Consider the following 23,386-nt stretch of genomic DNA (forward strand, 5'->3'; position numbering starts at 1 on the left):
ACGATATTCCCCGGTCGCCGCCGACCCATTTAGCTTTATTCGCCGACGACACGACTGTTTACTATTCTAGTAGAAATAAGTCCCTAATCGCGAAGAAGCTTCAGAGCGCAGCCCTAGCCCTAGGACAGTGGTTCCGAAAATGGCGCATAGACATCAACCCAGCGAAAAGTACTGCGGTGCTATTTCAGAGGGGAAGCTCCACACGGATTTCCTCCCGGATTAGGAGGAGGAATCTCACACCACCGATTACTCTCTTTAGACAACCCATACCCTGGGCTAGGAAGGTCAAGTACCTGGGCGTTACCCTGGATGCATCGATGACATTCCGCCCGCATATAAAATCAGTCCGTGACCGTGCCGCGTTTATTCTCGGTAGACTCTACCCCATGATCTGTAAGCGGAGTAAAATGTCCCTTCGGAACAAGGTGACACTTTACAAAACTTGCATAAGGCCCGTCATGACTTACGCGAGTGTGGTGTTCGCTCACGCGGCCCGCACACACATAGACACCCTACAATCCCTACAATCCCGCTTTTGCAGGTTAGCTGTTGGGGCTCCGTGGTTCGTGAGGAACGTTGACCTACACGACGACCTGGACCTCGAATCAATTCGGAAATACATGAAGTCAGCGTCGGAACGATACTTCGATAAGGCTATGCGTCATGATAATCGCCTTATCGTTGCCGCCGCTGACTACTCCCCGAATCCTGATCATGCAGGAGCCAGTCACCGTCGACGCCCTAGACACGTCCTTACGGATCCATCAGATCCAATAACCTTTGCATTAGATGCCTTCAGCTCTAATACTAGGGGCAGGCTTACGGACCCCGGTAACCGTACTCGTCGAACTGGACAAAGAGGTCGACGTGCAACCTAACCCATGCATCAGCCCGCTGAGTTTCTCGCCGGATCTTCTCAGCGGGTCGCGATTCCGATCCGGTAGTAGATTCATTCGCGAAACAATTGCTCTTGAGTTGTTAGGTCTCCTTCGGAGGCGCTCGGGCAGTTGTTAGCAAATCCCGCCCCTCTTGGCTGAGCCTTTGCTCGCCCACCTGTCCTGGTGAAACTGGAAAGGCCTTCGGGCCACCAGTAAACTTTCAACCATAAAAAAAAAAAAAAAGTCTTTATTCTCAACTCGCCAGTGCCAGTAGAATTTAAACAACGAAAAATACATCTAAATTTGATAACATTGTTGTTGCGTCATCATATCGACAGGGACTGCCATGATGCCATTCTGAACGATTAATGAATTCTAGTTTGAAGGGCACGATACTTGTTATTATATTATATTATTATGTTATAATACATATTATGTTTCGATCTCATGTCTCAAGGTCGGTGGCGGTATTGTGGCGTTGTTATTCCTATAGGCTCCGGTAATGTCATATAGTTAGGTCGCAACCTCGTCGCATATTTACGGGAATATGAAAACATAATAAATAAATAGAAAAACTTGTAAATTAAATATTAATAAAAATGTATTTCCGCTTTTTGTGATATTAAACCAAACGTAAATAAAGCAATAAGGAAATGTTCAAATGAATAAGATGCCCATTGGACGCGCCACCACACCTCAGGACGTCAGAATTTTTATTCAAGTTGTGATACTTATGAGTCTCGATAAATTGTTATTTAATATCACGTGGGCCGTGAGCTCATCTATCTATAGAAATAAAAGTAGTAACATATACATAGTATACACACATTTATGTATATCACAAAAAGCGTAGATACATTTTTACTAATATTGAATTTAGTTTAGTTGCGCAACGGTCAGGGCCGCTAAGTACTGCACCATCGAGTCAGTCAGTCAAACATATTTAAGTATATTTGTTAATTTATATTCAGACTGAAGGGGTAGGGCAGCCGTTGTAACTATACTGAGACCTTGGAACTTATATCTCAAAACGGGTGGCGCATTTACGTTGTAGATGTCTATGGGCTCCAGTAACCACATAACACTAGGTGGGATGTGAGCTCGTCCACCCATCTAAGCAATAAATAAACAACTCTGTGGTAACATGAAAATATTTACGTAGATGCAATCAATCGGTAATTGCTTTTCTATGCAACAACATTGGTTAATTGCAAGGTCGATTCGAATCAGTTTTGGGTAATGATTGTCAGTGCGAGCTGTGACTCGATCGAGAATGGACTTCACTGATAAAGTTGTTATTGTAACCGGTGCCAGTTCTGGCATCGGGGCCGCTACAGCTGTGTTGTACGCAAAACAATCTGCCAAAGTCGTCATAGTCGGAAGAAATGAAACAGGATTGAATAAAGTTGCGCAACAATGCGAAGCAGCAAAGGGTCTGAAGCCTTTGATCGTTAAAGCTGATCTCACAAGCGATGAAGACGTAAAAAAAATCGCCACGAGAACAATCGAAATATTTGGGAAGATTGACGTTTTAGTGAACAATGCGGGAGTCGGATTCCGTGGCAGCGTCCGAGACGGCGTTGAACTATTTGACCAAGCAATGGCTTCCAATTTAAGACCAGCCTATTTACTTACGGGTCTTATAACGCAGCACCTAATGAAAACGAAAGGTAATATTGTCAATGTATCTAGTGTTGCTGCCTTCCGACCCATTAAAGATTTGGATTTTACGCCGTATTGTATATCAAAGGCAGGGCTGGATATGTTCACGAAATGTGTCGCCTTAGAATTGGCCCGTGATGGTATCCGTGTGAACTCCGTTAATCCTGGCGGAACTAAGACGCCTTTTGTTGAAGCCGCAGGATTTACCAAACAGCAAGCTGAGGAGGTTTTCGAGAATAGAAAAACTATTTATCCGCTGGGCAAAGTATGCACAACCGAAGAGGTGGCGGAGTTGATACTGTATTTGTCTAGCGAAAAAGCGAGGAGCATAACTGGTGGTATTTTTGTTATTGATAACGGTGAAATACTTACATAATTTTGATTTAATTTAAATATAAAAATGTTTATTCTTTTTTCCATTCGTAATGCATTGGAATTTTGTTTAAAAAGTTATAATTGTATTTACATTTAAATTAGACGGCATAAAAATGTATTTCTTGTATTCAAATAAAGCAAAATGAATGAGTGTCTCACAAGTTTTATAATCTTATTATCATATAAATTTTTTTACATGGAAATAATAATTCGGTATTATGAAATTTTCTTGTTAAATTATTTAAATTAAATTTTCGGCCTCGATATGACCGAGCAACTCATTATGTAACCTGAAGAAGAACGTTATATCAACGCGAAATACTTACTACGGTGAACGGGATCAGTAAGTAAAGCATGTAAGCCCCTGTAATATAGTTCGTATATCTTGCCCCATTAGTCTTGATTTCGCATGCAGCGACCTAGATTTAGTCGGACGCAAAGCAGAACTTACTGCGGACGTAAATGAGTGCTAGTGAATTGATTCATAGTAGTGTTCGAGCAAAACTGACGGTTAGGGTAAATTGTTTCGTATACATGATTCCAGTTTATGGTAAACGTGAAATATTATTTTAACCGGAAAAGGTATTATGTTTTCACAGGGTTTTTGCGTTCTCGTTACTCGGAATCTAGTTCTGGGAAATACAAACGCAATCTTATAAAAGCTCTTAAGGTTTCTAAATTTATTACTACATATATCTAATGATCAAGTCGACGATATCAACCGGTAATTAATCATTAGTGAAATTATCAAAGCAAAGTTTCGGCTTAATAAGTTTTTATTTTTATTTTTTTTTGTTGCTTTGATGGGTGGACGAGCTCACAGCCCACCTGGTGTTAAGTGGTTACTGAAGCCTATAGACATCTACAACGTAAATGCGCCACCCACCTTGAGATATAAGTTCTAAGGTCTCAGTATAGTTACAACTTACCTGCCCCACCCTTCAAACCGAAATGCACGGCAGAAATAGGCAGGGTGGTGGTACCTGGTGGGCACTCAAAAGGTCCTACCATCAGTTAACCAGCTTAATAAGTTAAATTTGATCACTTGACCGATTAGTTTAGCATTTGTGGACTATGAGAAAGTCTTCGATTCTATCGAGATCTGGGCTGTATTGCAGTCTGTTCAATGGTGCCACGTTGATTACCGGTGCATTGAAGTGTTGAGTGTTTTCACGTAAGCCCCACTATGTCAGTCCAAGACTGGGCTTCGGAATCCATATGTTCACCGCTGCATTGGAGGATAACTCCAGAGTTCTGGACTGAAAGGGTTAAGCTTCAACATTCGCAGCTGCATAGGTCAGTTTTGGTTCGCTGACGATTCTAGATTATCGTTGAGACCTTGGAAGACCTCAGTAAAATGCTCAATGATCCTCAGTAGACCTTTTGTTCGAGTGGGCTTTAGTGTGCACATAGGCAAAAGGAAAATATGTCGAAATTCCATGTAGTACCCACTCTAGTAAAAATTGGAGAGGATACGGTCAAAGCTGTTCTCAACTAGGTATAAATAGAATCCGTAAAATTTACTTAAATGATCATATTCCAATACAGTTGGAAACTCGACTTTATATTTCGAGGTAGACTTATAATTCGCGTTAATCTATCTATAGACAATGGCAGTTAACAAAAATACAACAGTTTCGTTATATTCTAGAGACTGAGGTGACATTTTCAAATAGCACAACGTCAACATAAACTCTGATTTAGTTGAAGTAAACAATTCGCATCGGTCATATTTAGGGAGTATTTTCTTTCACAAAGTAGGGATTATGTGGAGCTCTAATACATAAATAAATGATTAAATTACGAGAAGCATTATAAGAGGGAGTCACGGTGCGTGTGGAACGTGCGATCTGCCTGCCACAGGAGATTTGCCTCGGGATTTTTGAAATTTTATTTGCGGTTGTAAAATCTAGCGTCGACGTTGTATCGAGAGAATAGTGCATTCGCTATTTATGTGGGCGTATCGGATATATTTCGGTGTTGTTCTCTTACAAATTTATTTTTAAAAACATATTAATGTTATTATAATTGGTGTTCTAAATCTAGTGGTTCTAAACTAGTATGTTCTGCTGTGTTATGGGTACGGAATACACACATACGAGACAGAATACTCAGACCTGGCAAACATCTTTCGAATATTTTGACTTCGGTCGGTAATCGAACCCCAATCTAAATACAGTACTCAGGGTTCAACTGCTAGGCTAACGAGGTGATAAATATCGAAATTAATCCGATAGAGTAATAAGGTTTCTCGATACAACTTTTTCCAAACTTCTTTCTTAGACATTATGTTGGGAAATTGTATACTTTAAAATTTATCATTTGCGTCGAGTACTATAAATATATGTACATATTACATGTTTTTTTCTTACACGAACGAGCTCCTGGTCCACTTGGTTACCGGAGCCTATAAAGATCAACCACGTAAGTTGGTAACCCACCCCGAAGCATGAGTTTTAAAACTTAGTTCTATAATAAATCGGCTGCTTCACTCTTCAAACCGAAATGCATTACTGCTTCGTGACATCAATAGGCAGGGTACCTACCAGGTTCGGACTGACAAGCCACCCTACAAACAGATAAAAAAAATTGTTTGATTTTTATTAAAGCTAGCTATTTCTTCATCGTGGAAGTCATTCGTGAACATATTATGTAAAGAATTTACATATCTATATATTAATACGTGAAGCAAAAACTTTGTATCCCTTTTTAAATTAAATTAAATTAAATTAAAATTGCGCGGACGGAGGAGTATGAAATTTTCCACACTAGAAATATGGTTGAATCGCATCGCAGAAGATAATTTCACGCAGCATTTTGTTGAGTCGGTGACTTTAACGGGTTTATGATGTAAATGTAATAAAGCAAATGGCTCTTCTTCGCCACTCGCATGAAAGGATGGCACTCCATGCGTCGCTGTAAAATATTTTTATGCTTTATTAAGTTAATGTCACTCTGCATATCTACGTGTACAACCCTTTGTGTTGTGTCAGACTCATAATAATATTAACGCAAGATTTTTTCTCGTGTTTCCATTTTAATTATAATCTAACTAAAGGTAAATAGGATTGACGTTGTGCTGTGTTACTGATAAGGTATTTGTGATCAGGTTTTTCCTTTATTTAATAGTTTTATAAGATTGTTGATCGCAATTGAAAACACATAATCGGATCTCCTAATCATAAATGCTTAGCGCTGGTCTACCAAAAGTTCAGCGAAGTCGCTCAATACCATAAAGATTTTTTCTTAACTTTCTTAAATCTTATTTGAAGTAATATGAAGCGCTATTGATGTGCAGTTGATCTTAGAACTTAATAGCTTACGGTAGAACTCATCCCACGTAAGACAATATATATATTTTTAAGAGATCTCAAGTAGTGGACAAACTACACAAAGGTGAGTCACTTTGGACTTTTTGTAATTATGTTGTAAGGTTGATCATTGCTCTTTGAAGACTTAGGTCTCAATTTATCCTTAAAGCTTTCTTTACAGCTTTTTTTGGAAAACTAGCAAAAGGTTAATGGTTAATGGTAAAAAAAAAAATTTTTGAAGATTCCTCGTAAAAACTTCGGTTGAAACTTTAAGAAGTACGTTCACTCACATAATTGGTTCGTAATTTGTTCAGTATTCGCTGCGAATAAAAAATTTTTCACAATTTTAATTCAAATTACGAATCCGACACGATTATATAATTACAAAGATTGGAAGTCGTTAAAGCGTAACACCAAGGTAAACCCAACAATTACTTCCAGTCAATCATTGAACCGAGACATCTTCCGCCAAACATCGATTCTCCGCGAAAAAAACCTTTGAAATCCGCAAGCAAACTGTCAAGACTCGATCGACAATAATTAGTTGGAGTGTTGAGTGCGGAGGAAGCTCAAGATTGATGGCATGGGCACAAAGGTCTGTCGGTGATAAATTGCCCGATATTAGGTCATGATTTGGGCCGGATATTTGCCTATCGGTTTCACTATCGGCCTTGCATTTTTTGTCTGTTGGGTTCTAGGCGGAATGTAAAGTGAATATGAATTGAACTGTCTTTGATAAATGATGGTAGCGTGAATATCTATGTGCCTAGCTTATGAATCATCTATATTATGAGTACAATCATATAAGGCGGGCGACTTTTACTGGTGGTAGGACCTCGTGTGAGTCCGCGCGGGTAGGTACCACCACCCTGCGTATTTCTGCCGTGAAGCAGTAATGCGTTTCGGTTTGAAGGGTGGGGCAGCCGTTGTAACTATACTTGAGACCTTAGAACTTATATCTCAAGGTGGGTGGCGCATTTACGTCGTAGATGTCTATGGGCTCCAGTAACCACTCTTAACACCAGGTCGGTTGTGAGCTCGTCCACCGATGTAAGCAATAAAAAAAAGACATTCTAAAATTTTAACATATTATTATCTTACTTTGACATATAAAAAATCAAGATACGAATGTACTAATTTCAGGGTTTTTACCCTTCATTGTGCTAAGAGCTTACGTCTTGCCGAATTTTATGTTTCAGATCAACAGAAAACGCCCGAAAGGTTTTAATGAGTGACAAAATACTTTTTGATTGAGAAGCTTGAGATTTTTATGACTTCCTTCGAACAAAGTGATTCTATAGGGTTTCCGTTATTTTTCTTTTGAGTAGCGGAACCCTAAAAATGAAAAAATATCAATTGCTCTGTAAAGGTTAGATTGAAGAAAATCTTGTATGAAATTTGGAAAATAGACATTTTAAGACAGGAACGGTGGGCGGCAGTTGGTTTAAATTAATTGTACATTCACGAAAATTGTTATTTTCTCGTATGTTGTGTATTTTTTTTTAGGATTGAAGGATTACTGGTGGCCCGGAGGCCTTTCCAGTTTCACCAGGACAGGTGGACGAGCAAAGGCTCAGCCAGGAGGGGTGGGATTTGCTAACAGCTACCCGAGCGCCTCCGAAGGAGACCTAACAACTCAAGAGCAGCTGCTTCGCGAATGAATCTACTACCGGATCGGAATCGCGACCCGCTGAGAAGATCCGGCGAAAAACTCAGCGAGCTGATTCATGGGTTAGGTTGCACGGCGAACTCTTTGTCGAGTTCGACGAGTACGGTTACTGGGGTCCCTAAGCCTACTTCTAGTGTTTTTTTTTTTTTTTTTTTTTTTTGGTCAGGAGGAAATCGCCGGACTTCCGCCCTCCCCTGGGGATGAAGGGCGGGGCATGTCGGAGTCGAACTGACTAAAACCTCCTGTCGCTCAACAACCCGCGTCCGAACCTCGCATGAGACAGAACCCATGAAAAGGCAAAGGGGGGAAAGTGAAGCGTTTAGTGCGGAGCACATCTCTCCCATCACCCTCCCCCTCGGGACGCCGGACCGGTGGTCGTCGGCGCCACGACCACCAGCCCTCTCGGTCGGCAGGCTATCCGGAGCCCGCCTAGATGGCGCCGGTTAGAATGGGTTATCCTACGGAATACCCCGCTGGATCAAAACCAGCGTGGGTCGAGGATAGCCGGCCTTCCATCACCCGGATGCTCTTGCGTAAAACGCGTGCAGAGCAGCTTGCACGTCGTCTTCTTAGGCCCCCTTTGCCGGTCCCCAGACCGACGTGTAAAGGGGACCCGAAACACTTAGAGGGCCAGGGCTTGGGCGATATCCGCCTCCCTGGCCCCCGCTCGACGGCGGCGGGCTTGCGCGTCTCTCACGCGCCCCGCCGCCTCCTTCTGCGAGATGGTGCACTCGCAGAAGTCGAGCATCGCCTTCCACGACTCGTCGTCGCCGAGCATCGATGCCACAACACTCGGCAACGACAAGTCGTTTCCTATTTTTGCGACGAGGACACGGCGCCACCCCTCCCATGCGGGGCAGGCAACGAGCGTGTGCTCTGCCGTGTCCAAGTCGCAACCACAATGGTGGCACTCTGCCGTCGGCTCGGCTCTGATCCGGTGCAGGAACTCACCGAAGCAACCATGCCCAGTGAGCACCTGCGTGAGCCGGAAAGTGAGGCGTCCTCTGTCACGATTCGCCCAGTCCACAAGGACTGGGCGAATCGCCTCGACGGTCCTACGACCAGCCGAAGGATCGGCCAGCCGCCTGGACCATGATTCCAGCACGGACCGCCGAGATTGGGCCCTCCGCGCTCTGACCACACTGGGGCTGGGGCGCGCCACGCCCCGGGCACGAAAGTCAGCCCGCCACTGATAGTCAGCGGCGAGCGCCTCCGCTTCCAGAACCCAAGGCGGCGTCCCAGCCAGTACACACGCCGCCTCGAAGGAGATGGTGCGATAGCCGCGGATGACCCTGACCGCGATGGTGCGTTGCGGCCGTTGCAGCAACTTTGCTACCCCCACGGCCAGGGACTGGCCCCACACGGGCGCCCCGTATAGGGCCATTGACCGCACCACCCCTGTATAGAGACGGCGCGTCACCTGGTCAGGCCCCCCGACGTTGGGCAGAAGCCGGCTTAACGCGCCGGCCACCCCCAACAAACGAGGGACCAGATTCTGAAAGTGAGCACGGAAGGTCCAACGACTGTCTAGAATGAGGCCGAGGTACTTCAACTGCACCCCGACCCCAATACGGACGCCTCCAACCACGATTTGAGCATCGATAGGTGGCACTCTCCGGGGCCTGTGGAACCACATGGCCTCGGATTTACTGAGTGCCACGTCGAGGCCCAATCTCCTGATTTTGCCGACGACATGCGCCACCCCAACGGTAGCAAGACGGGCAGACTCAGCAAAACTCCCCCCCCGGGCCACGACCAACGTGTCGTCTGCGTAGCAGATTACACTCAGGCCCGGGAGGAGGGCACCTCTTAGCACCCAGTCATACCCGATATTCCACAGAAGAGGGCCGAGCACCGACCCCTGTGGAACACCGCGCACGACCGGGAATCGGTGCACGATCCCATCATGTCCAGTACACGTGACCGATCTGTCCTCTAAGTAGGAACCCACCAGCCGGCGAAGGTAGGGGGGCACTCCGTGTCTTTCCAGCGCCCCCCCTATCACGGACCAGGGCAGGGTGTTGAACGCATTGGCGATATCGAGTGATACCGCCAGGGCCACCCCGCCCCTGGAGACGGCCTCCTCCGAGAGGGCCCGCACGCGAAGGATCGCGTCTACGGTTGAGCGGCCCTCTCGGAAGCCATACTGTTCCGCCGACAGATCGGGTCCCACCCCGGCCAGATGCTGGATGATGCGGGCTGCCAGAATACGTTCCAGCAGCTTGCCCACCTCATCCAGCAACACGATGGGACGGTACCCGGCGGCGGTATCCGCCGGGCGCCCCTCCTTTCTCAACAGCACGAGTCTGCCCGTCCTCCACGATGAAGGAAACCGTCCCGACTCGAGGCAGGAGTTGTAAAGCCTCAAGAGTCGGTCCCCCAGGGCACCAAGAGCCAAGCCCCAAACCCGACCATGGACGCCGTCCGGGCCGGGTGCAGTGTCCTTCGCGCACATTTTGCGTACGGCCACACGGAGCTCCGCCCCCGTTATATGGGGCACCTCAGCAGGGACTTCACCGTCGTATTCCGGCGGCGTGTCCATAGCGGGAGCGATAAATCCATCCCGCTCCTGCGGGAACAGCGCCGAGACGATGTCCCGCAGCTGCTGAGGCTGGAGACGCTCCGTGATCGGGGGGGCCCATGGGCGCATTTTATTGCGCACCATATGATAGGGCCGCCCCCACGGATCCTCATCCAGCGTCTCCAAGAGACCCTCCATGTGTTGGTTCTTGGCTCTTCTGATGGCCAGCTGCAATGCCCTCTGCGCGACGCGAAATGCGCCGTGCAGCCGGACCTCTTCCGCCGCGAATGCAACCGGATCATTGCGTCGCGGCAGGCGGCGGCGGCGATGCCTGGCGCACTCGCGCCTCGCCCGAACGCACTCCACGCGGAGTTGCGCAATTTCGGGCGACCACCAGTACGCTTGGCGATTAGGAAGTCGAGGGCCAATCCGGGGCATCGACGCATCACAAATGCGACACATCGTGTCCCGGAACCACCCTGCCTCGCCCTCGACCTCGACCGGGTGTGGACGCATGGGCGCCCACGCCGCCACCATAGAGGCTTCCATCAGGAGCTCCTTATTCAGGCGCTTCAGTGCCCACTTGGGGAATGACCGGGACGCACCATGGGGGTGGTCCCTGTGGACGTCCGCGACTGCGGAGCGGGCGGAGAGATCAAACCGAATATATCGGTGATCTGACAGTGTCTCCGCCCCCTCCAAGACCCTCCAGTCGCGGATACGGCGCGCGATGGCCGGGCTTGCGAACGTAACGTCCACAATAGACTCGCCCTGCCACCGCACGCACGTCGCAACCGAACCTCTATTCAACAAACAGAGGCCGGCCACGTTCGCCCACCTCTCCAGCAGCCTACCACGAGCGTCCGAGCGGGGGGAACCCCATGCGACAGACTTCGCATTGAGGTCCCCCGCGAGAATCACTGGACGGGGAGCGAGGCGGCGAGCAATCGCCCCGATCCCGCCCAGGAAATGCCCGAACTCGACAGTAGGCCTGTTTGGAGAGAAGTACGCCCCGATCACGACGGTCCCTTCCAACTGCACCGCGACGAAACCTTGGCCCCTGGTCACCATCGCCAGGGGGGGGATCGCCGCGTCTCTTCTTATGACTATGGCCGCCAGGCCGCCATCGTCCCCAAACCAGCAATCATTTGCCGGGGGAACGAAGTACGGCTCGGCGACCACAGCCACATCTATGGACCACTCCGCCATGCTCTGAGACAGCATGTCCTGAGCTCTGGCGGAGTGATTCAGATTTCCTTGGAGGAAGCGATAGGTGCGGTCCATTACTGTTGGACTACATCCATCGCCCCCTCCCCTTCACCACTGCCCCCGCCCTCCGGCACCGGCACCGCAGCGGGGATTACAGCGTTGGCCAGTGCTCCTCTGGCCAACCTTCTGTTTTGCCGACGCTTTGACTTGCGGCGCCGGTTGCGTTCGGTATTATTACCGGACGAAAAGCACGCCTTGCCTCCCGTTCGGTGGCTTGCCCTGCGCCCGGCCGCAGCACACAGAGCGCAATGCGGGGCAGCCGTGCAGGACGCCGCTTTATGTCCCGGCTGGCCGCAGCGGAAACACAGACCACTGCGGTCAACCGAGCTGGTGCACCTGGCGAGGCCGTGTCCGGTGCTAAAGCACCGGAGGCATCGCCAGGCGCGTGGTTCAAGCAAGTGCACGTGGGCCGCTATCCAGCCCACGCGCAGCATGCCCGGATTTCCCGAAGGTCTCCCGGGAGGAGGAGCAGCCAGGGAGGCGGCCGCTTCCACCGGGCAACGCACCCATACCGAGCTGGCCCCGGTATAACCGCGGCGCGGCTCGCCTACTGTAACATTTTCCAGTGCGCATTTGCCCTGGGCAGCGACGGCCGCCGTCACCTCATCCCTGGTGGTGCAGTCGTCCAGGCCACTTCTAGTGTTAGAGCTGAAGGCGTCTAATGCAAAGGTTATTGGATCTGATGGATCCGTAAGGACGTGTCTAGGGCGTAGACGGTGACTGGCTCCTGTGTGATCAGGATAGCGTTGCGTAATTACGAATTTATATCTGATTCTTTTGTTATGATATTCTCTACGAGTATATTGATTCGTGAGCATCGTACTCAATAACAAACTGTAAACAATCTCGCGAATGCAAGGCTTTCATAATAACGATACAATATTAGATTTCATAATCAAAGTTCACAAATATTTGTTCAGCCAAGTTATGTAAGTACCTAATCTCTCATGAACGCTGATGCTATAACTCTCTATATTTTTATCAGGATTTTTCGTATAAACGCTATAAGTTTAACAACAACTTCATAAGTTGAACAATAAAATTTTGTAGTATTGTAACAATAACAATAATTCCAATTATACGTACTAAACTAAAATAGCTATTCGTCGATCTATGACGGTATGTGCTCATTATTCTTAAAATATTTTGTACCCCGTAGCTCTCTTTTTTTTTTTTTTTTTTTTTTTTATTGCTTAGATGAGTGGACGAGCTCACAGCCCACCTGGTGTTAAGTGGTTACTGGAACCCAGATACATCTAGGACGTAAATACGCCACCCACATTGAGATATAAGTTCTAAGGTCTCAAGTATAGTTACAACGACTGCCCTACCCTTCAAACCGAAACGCATTACTGCTTCACGGCAGAAATAGGAGGGGGGGTGGTACCTACCCGCGCGGACTCACTAGAGGTCCCACCACCAGTAATTACGCAAATTAAAATTTGCGGGTTTGATTTTTATTACACGATGTTATTCCTTCACCGTGGAAGTCGATCGTAAACATTTGTTGAGTACGTATTTCATCAGAAAAATTGGTACTCGCCCGGGATTCGGACATCCCGTGCATCGGTCAACACGAATGCACCGGACGTCTTATTCTTTACGCCACGACGACTTCTAGTCGCCTAGCTCGCCCGAAGTACACCTGATACGAAGTGACTACTCCATAGACAGCATAACGTAAACGCCGCTACTCTACAAAATCGTTCTCTGGTCTGTGGCAGAAGTTAAATGATACTGTATGTGTGGTATCAAAATACGCCTTACCACTCTTAAAGCTTTCTTGCTCAATTAACTTCATCATCGTATCCTGTAGTATGAGCTCTTTGCCGCGAAGTAGTCGTGCATTCTTTCTTAAGTTGGCGGATACTCGTTTTTTAATTTTTTTTATTTCTAAGAGTACAGTGGCGGACTTAATGGTTAAGGCATTCTCTACCAGTTAACCAAGGTTGGTGTAAAGAATGTTGTGGTAGGTACAATGCTTTATCTATATATATAAATGAATTGCTGTTCGTTAGCCTCGCTAAAACTCGAGAACGGCTGGACCGATTTGGCAAATTTTGGTCTTGAATTATTTATGGAAGTCCAGAGAAGGTTTAAAAGGTAAATAAATATGAAAATGCTCGGAATTCAATAAAAATAACAAATTTTGTTTTTCCTTTGATGTGTCCTCCGTCGGACGGATTTCTTTTGTTTGTTTTAAGTTTATTTTATACAAAAGTTTAGGTTTTTTATTTTACGATTGAGGTACTACGAAGTGTGTCAGGTCAGCTAGTTGAAAATAATAATAATATTCGTTAGGGCTGACAAGTTCTTGAGACCGCGTACCAGAAGACGTAGCGTGGGTAGGCCTCCTACAAGATGGACCGACGACCTATTGAGGTTCGTGGAGATCCGCTGGATGCAAGCAGCGTAAGACCGATCTGTGTGGCGAAGCTTGGGTGAGGCTTATGTCCTGCAGAAGACGTCTGCGGGGTGATAGAATAGAATAGAAATATTGTGTCGAAGGAAACGCCAACAGTGGCAATCTATTTTTGTATAGTATTTTTTTATTGTATTTTTAATCCGTTTTTTATATTGTATATTTAATAAGATATTAATAAATAAATTGTTAATAATAATAAATAATAAATAAACATATACAAAACACACACTGTATCCATACACACATATAACATACAATGCTGTACATATTATATAATATCATAAAATATACATTATGTTCATTGTTCATTTTAGTGCCAAATCTGATTTTAACGTAACTCGAGCCATTCGCTGGCTGGTCGACAATAATAAAGATTAAGATGTTATACTGGATATAATATTCACGGCAATACATATCATTAAATAACAAGTTGTTTAACATTCCCATTGTGAACTCTCAATAAACATTACGGCTAATACATTCAAATGTCTTCGAATCTGTATGTGCGAATTGATCGGCCGCAGAGCGATTTGAGAGGTATAGCTAAGCAAAATAGGGCTCTATGTATTCGGTTTATGGTTCAAATCCTCTGGGGCACCGCGTACTTAGCTTGGGTTATTATGCAAATCATGTGCCTCGGAAGTGCTGCGACGTTACCTAGTTCCCTTTACTTGAGAGGCAAATTATGATAAATGAAATTCCGCAATATTCAAACAGTTTGTAGTATGGAGATTATTGGGTTCTGAAATGTTTCGTGCTATACACACACATACATCTTTTGTTTCGATAAATTTTCAAATCTAAAATATAAAATTCTCGTGTCACAATGTTCGTTCCCATACTCCTCCGAAACCGCTTGACCGATTCTCATGAAATTTTTTATGCATATTCAGTAAGCTTGAGAATCAGCTACTATCTATTTTTCATACCCCTAAGTGATTAGGGTTGTCCACCCCTAACATATTTTTTTTTATTTGGATTTTTTTTTTGTTATAATGAGGTATTATGTGGTTGAATGATGTTTTGTTATTTTTATTATATAGTCCCTCATCGTTCACAGCACTACATATCTCTTTCACTTATTTACCACATCCTTACACACTTACAATAAGTTTTTTTTCTACACTAGAAATTCCCTAGAAATCTTATATATGGTAAAACAATGTTTGCCGGGTCAGCTAGTATTGTATAACTCTGTCTAGCGATAAACAAGAATAGCATTTTCTCTTAAATCCGCTTATATTGAATTTGAAGTATCTGAGGCTCACATCACTTTCACATCACTAGACTACTATATATATTTTTTATATTTGAATTTTCAAATATTACATAAGTCTACGTGATAAACAAGAATGGCATTTTTTCTTAAATCCGCTTATATTGAATTTGAAGTATCAGAGGCTCACATCATTTTCACATCACTAGACCGCTATATTTTTTTTTTATATTTGAACGAATTCTAAACTATTTACTTATAGAAGATACAGAAGTACATATGTTTGAGATGGACATTGTAAGACTCTAAATATGTAGTAATTATTGTATACTTTCCACACGACAAACAAAAATTATTCCATTATACAATCAATTTTACAATCAGCAGCTCTTGCTACGTGTGGGATTAAAAATATGAATGACGTGAATGCAAAATAAGCTAAGTAAAAAATAGAAAAAAAAAAAAAAAAAAAAAAAAAAAAAAAAAAAAAAAAAAAAAAAAAAAAAAAAAAAAAAAAAAAAAAAAAAAAAGTAATACAACATAAGCCAATCTACTAGCAATCTAAATAAACCTGGAACTATAAAAGTAAATAAATTTATTCATACATAGCTAAAGCGTAATCGTTCAGGACATATTATTTTTCTATCTATTCCTACTGCAAAGCAATCAAGCGTTTCGGTTTGACCGCCACTTATACAATACAATAGACAATTGATACAATTGACAAAGTCATTGACCTCATGTATTGAAGTGGTGACAAAATTCATGTATCTTTGGGTTCTGGTAATCACATTCCATCAAGTTATTCGTGTAATGGTCTGCTCATTTGTATAGTTAAAGTTAATTAAATTAATGAAAAAAGAAAGTAATATGGCAAACAGAGGAGAAAAAAGTAGTTAGCTATTTTATTCTTGCCTATTTATATATATTGATTGCCTACTTTTATATTTATATTATTTAAACCTTGAAGTGTCAATGACTACGAGTATGATCGAATGTTGATTAAAGGGCGTACGCAGTAGTGATTGTAAATTGATGAAGTAACAAATTAACAATCAAAGTAATTGAATTATTTTGTGGTAAACTTTGCGTTCTACGATTGACCGTCTATGTTTTTACTTTTTAATACACTTTTATTAGTTTCAGACGTATGTATGTTAGTGTGCTAGTATGTAACGGAATCTTTGAACATAATTTTGACCCCCTTCAAAACGTCGGATTAACTCGAAATTTGGTATACTTATTAAGGACCGATGACAATTCAATATTTAAAAAAAAATGGTTTTTTTTTAACAAATTGATATTCAACTAAAAAATGAAAAATAAATAATAGTTTAAAAAAACTAACAAAATATGCTTTTATAGAAAATCCAACTAAAAAATAGAAAATAAATTTTAGTAAATTTGAATTAAAAAGTAGTGTAAGACAAAATGATTATTGAGTTGTAGTATGAGTTATTGTAAAAAAAAGCGTGGGGTGCATGGTATCAGTAGTTCCGCGACGAGGATGACACAGCGGAACATACATTGGCGCGTTGCTCTGGATTCGACGAGCAAAGCGCCGCCCTCGTCGCGGTCATAGGAGAGGACCTCTCGCTGCCGCGCATCGTGGCTACGATGCTCGGCAGCGACGCGTCCTGGAAGGCGATGCTCGACTTCTGCGAGTCCACCATCTCGCAGAAGGAGGCGGCGGAGCGAGAGAGGGAGAGCTCTTCCCTTTCCGCACCGATCCGTCGCCGTCGAGCCGGGGGCCGGAGGCGGGAATACGCCCGTACGTCCCGGCCCCTGTAGGTAGCGGCCTCCCCCCGGTGAAGGTCAAGGGGCGACCTGAGGGGGTGAGGTCGCGCGGCGCGCTACCAGCACTCTAGCGCGCTGCCGTGAAGTGAATAGAGCGACCGGTTGACGGTGTATCGCGTCCCGACCCGGCAGGCTGGTTCTGGTCCAGCGGGGTATTCCGGGACAACAGCGGCACCGTCTGGGCGGCCCGACGGGCTGCCGTACCGAGACGGCCGACGTTTCAGAGCCTTCGATTCGCCTCGAAGGCTCCGTCGGCTGGGCGTCCTTGGGGTGAGCCGCGCCGTCTGGTTGTAGTGTTGACCGCGGTAGCCCCCCTACCTCATCCGGGTTCTGACCTCGGAGGGGATCGGACGTCGGGTGTAAGAGTGCAGGGGAGTCGTTTAGTGGGTGGGTCCTAAAATCCTTGGGCCCGCGGTCTGCTCACAACACCATGCAGATCGTTGAGTCTCACATACCCCGCGCGCCCCTTTTGCGCGGGGACCTCGTAGGAGGTTCGGCCCTCTACCCGAAAAAAAAAAAAAAAAAAAAATTGTATCAGTAGTTATAAATATTTTATGAACAGATATGAGTAGAAGGGTTATTTGGATAATATCCTGTTAGGCACCCCATGCTTTTTTACAATAAAATCATTTTTTCTTATCTTTCTAATTTTTATTATTACTCAAAGTAAGCAGGATATTAGTTTGACTTCGACAGATGGCAGTGAAATAGTGAAATATGACGTTTAGGTTAAGCGCACTTGACTTTATCTAAACTAGGTCATCCGTTCCAGGCGTTTACTCGCTTAGACTCCGTTCACACCGTATCAGAGCTTAGAGCTTCCGAAACCTCATTAACTCCAGCACAAGGCTGTTCGTTTACGACTACAAACACCACCCGAAATTTCGGAGGTACCCACTGACACAGTTTGTGTTTCATCAAGCCTTGAAAGGGGGCTTCACGGCCGGTCTATTCAAGTGAGGAAGCGCAAACAACACATCCTGATCACGTGTGTTTACGATCCTCTAATTTCATCCAATCAACACTGAGATAACGACCAGTCTAGGGGATTATTTATCTAAGGACACGAATAATATATTTGGAATATTCATGATGAATGTCTGTCAATATTGCACGACCTTATTGACACTTCAACGAGGACACCCTATAAAGCTGTTTTATCTATAATATTATATTACTTTAGAATTTATCATTGTCGTCATTGTAATGCGGATTGTTTTAATTATGAATATGTTTGTCGCTGGTTGAGGTTTGAGGTTGGTAAGAAAATGTTAACTATAAAGAGAATGTGGAAGGATATAGAGGAAGGGGTAGACCTAAGAAGAAATGGATGGATTGCGTGAAAGACGATATGGGTAAGAGGGGAGTGAGTGAAGAAATGGTATATAATAGAAGAGTATAGAAGGAGAAAACATGTTGCGCCGACCCCAGGTAACTGGGAGAAGGGCAGGATAATGATGATGATGATGTTTGTCGCTGGTTCCAAGTGAAGCGGCTAATTGTAAGTACAAAAGTTCATTCTGCTTGGAAGCTCATTATATTTATTTGACATATTCGAGAAGGCCGCTCCACCAATCCAATTAGTCGGGATCACGAAAAATCACGTAAATTTGTTCTTGCTTCGGAAATAGCTCTGTTCGAAAATAAAAGAATATTAAAAATAACCTGAATTGTACAGTTAAGGTCACATTCATGTTGTACAAATCTGATACAAATAATTTACGAAAACGGTCAAAAGAAAATTCGTATCTAATCCTTTTTCCCTTTCAGTAAATTATTTCGATTATCGACGTGGGAAGATCAAAGCAACGAACGGGTAACACTTGCAAGAGGGTCTTATTTATTGTGGCCGCGCAATAACTTCGGTTCGCATCTGCATTTTTGTGTACGTTTTCGCCGACCAACTTACATAATAAATGAGGGTTCAACGCCGAAACCGGAAGTAATGGTGTGTACTCAAACAGACACGAAAAAATACTCACGACCACCATTAATTTTCATTTCGTTCTATGACCGAGGACTGGTGTCTTAAGGAAAGCGACCGCGAGACACGAAAGAGCGAAGGTCATTTTCAAAGAGCAAAAGGACTAGTTTCCTCACTAAGATTTATATAAATCTCGGACCGGTTCGGGTGAATGAAATAAAACGAAAAACATTTTCCGTCTAATACTGGAGCTCAAGGTGAGGATTGTTTGAAACTTTGGACGTTTTTAAAATTATAGAGCTATTTAAAGATGTTTTACAATTACGATTGTTTTGCAGTTGTTTTTGTTCAAAAATTGAGAGTTTGACTTCGTGTATCTAGTGAGGTAACTTAAGTTATTTACATGCTTTGTAACCGCCCAATATCAAGAGGGCCAGCCTATATACCCAACCTCATTAAAAAAGTTTACGAAAAAAAGACCATCTACGCATATTTTTATGCGTTTTCTGCATGCGAATATGAGCCTTTCTATAACGGTAATAGGAAACAAACAAGCTCTAGTGATTTTCCTTCAATTTCCGTATATTTTTATTTACACACCGATTTGTTATATTACTTACACCTGGCATCGCTCTTGTTTATGAGCGACGATGATATATAAAATGGATCCAAAGAGTTCTACCATCACGTGTGGAATTGACGGAGATAGAGAAACGTAGAACAAAAGCCTATGGACAACTTAACTTGTTAATCTATAGACAATAACTCACCCTTGCGGCTTATAGCATGGTCTCCAACCAGTAAATTCCGGTTATCCATCGCAGTACGCTGGTATATATTTATATAGCGTAGTGGTCCGTTCTAAGGAATGAATCCCATAGTCGCCTTTTTATGTAATTCTGGAAAGAGATTAGGTGGTACTATTCTAGACCAAACCACATAGGAGACCAACACGTTAGTACCACATTATCACATTTCACGTCTTTTCCATGTTCGCCATTAAAACATTCGGGTATATTATATTCCACTACAATCGATTCGTTGAATTGTTTTGTCATGCTTGTTATTCAAGCCGTGACTGTATTTACATTGCCTTATTGGCTTGCAGCCATTGATGTAATATTATTAATTATTTGGGACGTGAACACAAACACGTAGTTATACAACGCGTGTATACGCAAGCTAGTCTGTATTTGCATTTATAGTATAAGTACCACTGCATATATTCTTTCTTTTAATCATAGTTGAGCTCTTGGGGCGCCTGGCAATGGTCATGATGTTATATTGTGTATTCTATTTGTCTAAGCAAACAAACACCTAATACATAAAATACTGGTGGTAGGACCTCTTGTGAGTCCGCGCGGGTGGGTACCACCACTCTGCCTATTTCTGCCGTGAAGCAGTAATGCGTTTCGGTTTGAAGGGTGGGGCAGCCGTTGTAACTATACTTGAGACTTTAGAACTTATTCTCAAGGTGGGTGGCGCATTTACGTTGTGGATGTCTATGGGCTCCAGTAACCACTTAACGCCAGGTGGGCTGTGAGCTCGTCCACCCATCAAGCAATAAAAAAAAAAGTATTTACGAAAAAAATTGTGATTAAATCATAGAATACAATTCTCATGGGTGGGTAACATCCAGCTTGTTTCTGCCGCGAAGCATTCATGAGTTCTGATTTGAGAGACACGCTTCCGTCGTTCTAGTACAGTAGCTACTAAAGTAAGCCGTAAATACATCCATATATTCTAGAGCCATTAAACGTTAATAAAATTAGCTTACTAAAATTAGAAAAATTTGCGTGATAAAAGTCGGCAAGTTATATTGTAAGGTCGGTTATCACAATCTTGCCCATTTTGCAGTTATTCGGCACGAGTTTCAGTTTTTGGGGTAGAGAAACTGTTATTATACTATTGAGACCTAGCCTCATGTTTGAAATAGGTTGCATTATTTACATACATAGATTATTTACATAAAGACAAGGTCTTTCAGCTCCAATAACCACCAAAATTGACTTCGTCATCATTACTGTTCTAGTTTATGGAAAAGAAAATTGTTTTGCCTTTCGACCAGAAGCCACGACTTTATATTTTCCTCTTGAGCTAAAGCTTTGCACTGGTTTAAAAAAAGTTACATATTTTCCGAGATAGTGTCGGATAAGTAAGAGCGGAAGGTATGAACGGAAGTGTAGAACAGAGCGTTAAGACCCGAGTGAGAGAACATGGTTAGAAAGAGAGAAATAATGAGAAGTGAAAAGAAAGATGGCGAGGACGATTGAATGCACGTCATTACGGATCCTCCTGATCCATTAACGGTGCTTTTAGGCACCACAAGCACCGGTCACCGTCCTCGTCGAATCCGTCGCTTGCGACGTAGGGCTCGACGAGCGAATTAACCCATAGACACAGCCCACTGAGTTTCTCGCCGGATCTTATCAGTGGGTCGCGTTTCCGATCCGGTGGTAGATTCTGCAAAGCACTGCTCTTGCTAGGGTCAGTGTTAGCAACTCTCCGGTTTGAGCCCCGTGAGCTCACCTACAAATGCTAGGGTGAAGCTGAAATAGCCTCTCAAGGCTATCAGCATAGGTAGGAACAAAAAAAAACATTATTGAATGAGCGAAGTGTAAAAATTGTGTCAGTTAACTTTTAGTTTTAACTCTAGGAAAGAGAACAGTAAAACTACAATAGTGAATCAGTTTTATTTAATGCACCACGATCTAATTATACATATATCTAACAGTAAACCATATGACGGTTTGCTATCGCTTAATATGCGTATTCTAGACTTTTCTTGAGCCACTTGCAAGACACCTGTAATATGTTGAAGGTGCAATGCTAGAGAGCTTCCCTGCATATTACCAACACTAACTGTCTTTAGTTTCGACTTACTCGGATAAACGTTTCGGAAATGCACAGAACCCGGACCAGTACACAAATCCACAATTATTTTATTTGACTAGACACTAGAATAGAGTGTTACTTCAGCACAATTGTAAAATTAACTAATGCTAAAGAAAAGATTATCCGAATGAAGTAGGTTATTTAGAGTAAATAATTAAAGAAAATTGGGCCGAATCGCTAAGGTATGTAATTTATCAGCTGAGTGTCCTTTCGGGGAAGGAAATCTTGGCAATCACTCTTCACAATTATCCTCGATTTTTTTGGGAGGACTAATTAGTGGAATGGACTGAGGCGTTCAACATAATTAACTCTAATGATTAATTACGTATTAAGAATGAAGAAGTAATGCGCTGTTTTGCTATTCGAAATTCTAACTTCAACTTGAACGAAACTGTGTGGTAACTGATTTCAAATAAATATACCATAATATAATGGATTAGAATTAGAATTATTTGGTATAGTTATTATAACAATTTGGGTGTTGGTTCTTCTCGCTTTCGTAGGTTTAACCTGCGATACATGTGACTCCTGGGTGTTGCTAAGCGGGAGCCTAAAACATAAAATTTCTGGCAACCACCCTCCAACTAGAGTCCACTGTCAAATAGCCTAGCTATGTTCCGGCGTGTAGGTTGGAGAGCCAGTTCTATTCCTTTCCTTTCCTTTTATTTGTTGGGGGTGAACCTTGGTGAGGTTTAGAACATGCGGAGTAGATGTGCGTGCGAGTTTACGTGCCAGTCAGTAGGAAACCTGAGCCCGGGTGTAACTAATAAAGTCCGCCTCGGGAAGCTGTCCCCCTGTCCGGGTAAAATCTTATCGTGCGGCTATTGTTCTAGATTCGGAGACCAAAGTAGATCTCGGCGATCATACGTAGGGTGGACTAGGGGGCCTTCCATGCCCTGCGTCAGCCTTTTAGGCAACTTGTGGTTGAGCACACCCTTTTTTCCGCGCTTTATTCACTTATTGTCTTAATCTCTCCTCAAACATTCTAATTACACCGAACAAAAAAATTCAAGTCAGAAAAAGAAAAAGGGTTTTACCGGCGGTTTTCATTGAGTCTAGACTTCATCCATACTACATAGAACCACTGCGTTCATCCACAGTGCGCTTTCAGAGATCTTTTTTGCCATGTACCATCCGGCTTTGGAATATGGAATGCACTGCAGTGTCTCCTGAACGCTATGACATTTCCTTCTTCAAACGAGGCTTGTAGAGAGTATAACGGTAGGCAGGAGCTTGGGTTTGCCTCAGGCCCACTGCAGTGGCTGTGACGAGGACACGGCGGTACCTACGCTTGCGTACTTCCCCGCTATCGCGGAGCAACGCTCCGTCCTCGTCACGATAATAGGACCGGACCTGGCGCTGCCGACCGTCGTGTTTACGATGCTCGGCAGTGACGAGTCTTGGCAAGTGTTGCTCGACTCCTATGAGTCCACCGTCTCACGGA

General features: G+C 43.9%; 2 protein-coding genes across 2 annotated transcripts in view; both read left to right on the top strand.

Annotated features, from left to right (window-relative positions):
* The window catches only part of LOC101740012 (semaphorin-2A), a 430,077-nt gene that overhangs the window by 52,089 nt on the left and 354,602 nt on the right, over nucleotides 1-23,386 (top strand). The gene's annotated exons all lie outside the window — the stretch shown is intronic.
* Nucleotides 2,037-3,076, top strand: LOC101735610 (3-oxoacyl-[acyl-carrier-protein] reductase FabG). The gene has a single exon (XM_004928366.5). The coding sequence runs from the start codon at nucleotides 2,152-2,154 to the stop codon at nucleotides 2,914-2,916; it is 765 nt and encodes a 254-aa protein (XP_004928423.2). The 5' UTR covers nucleotides 2,037-2,151; the 3' UTR covers nucleotides 2,917-3,076.

This window comes from Bombyx mori, chromosome 18, assembly GCF_030269925.1.
Source record: "Bombyx mori chromosome 18, ASM3026992v2".
NCBI lineage: Eukaryota > Metazoa > Arthropoda > Insecta > Lepidoptera > Bombycidae > Bombyx > Bombyx mori.

What these genes read in the sequence shown, in the direction of transcription:
- LOC101735610 (XM_004928366.5), top strand. Translation starts at nt 2,152, where the DNA reads ATGGACTTCACTGATAAAGTTGTTATTGTAACCGGTGCCAGTTCTGGC.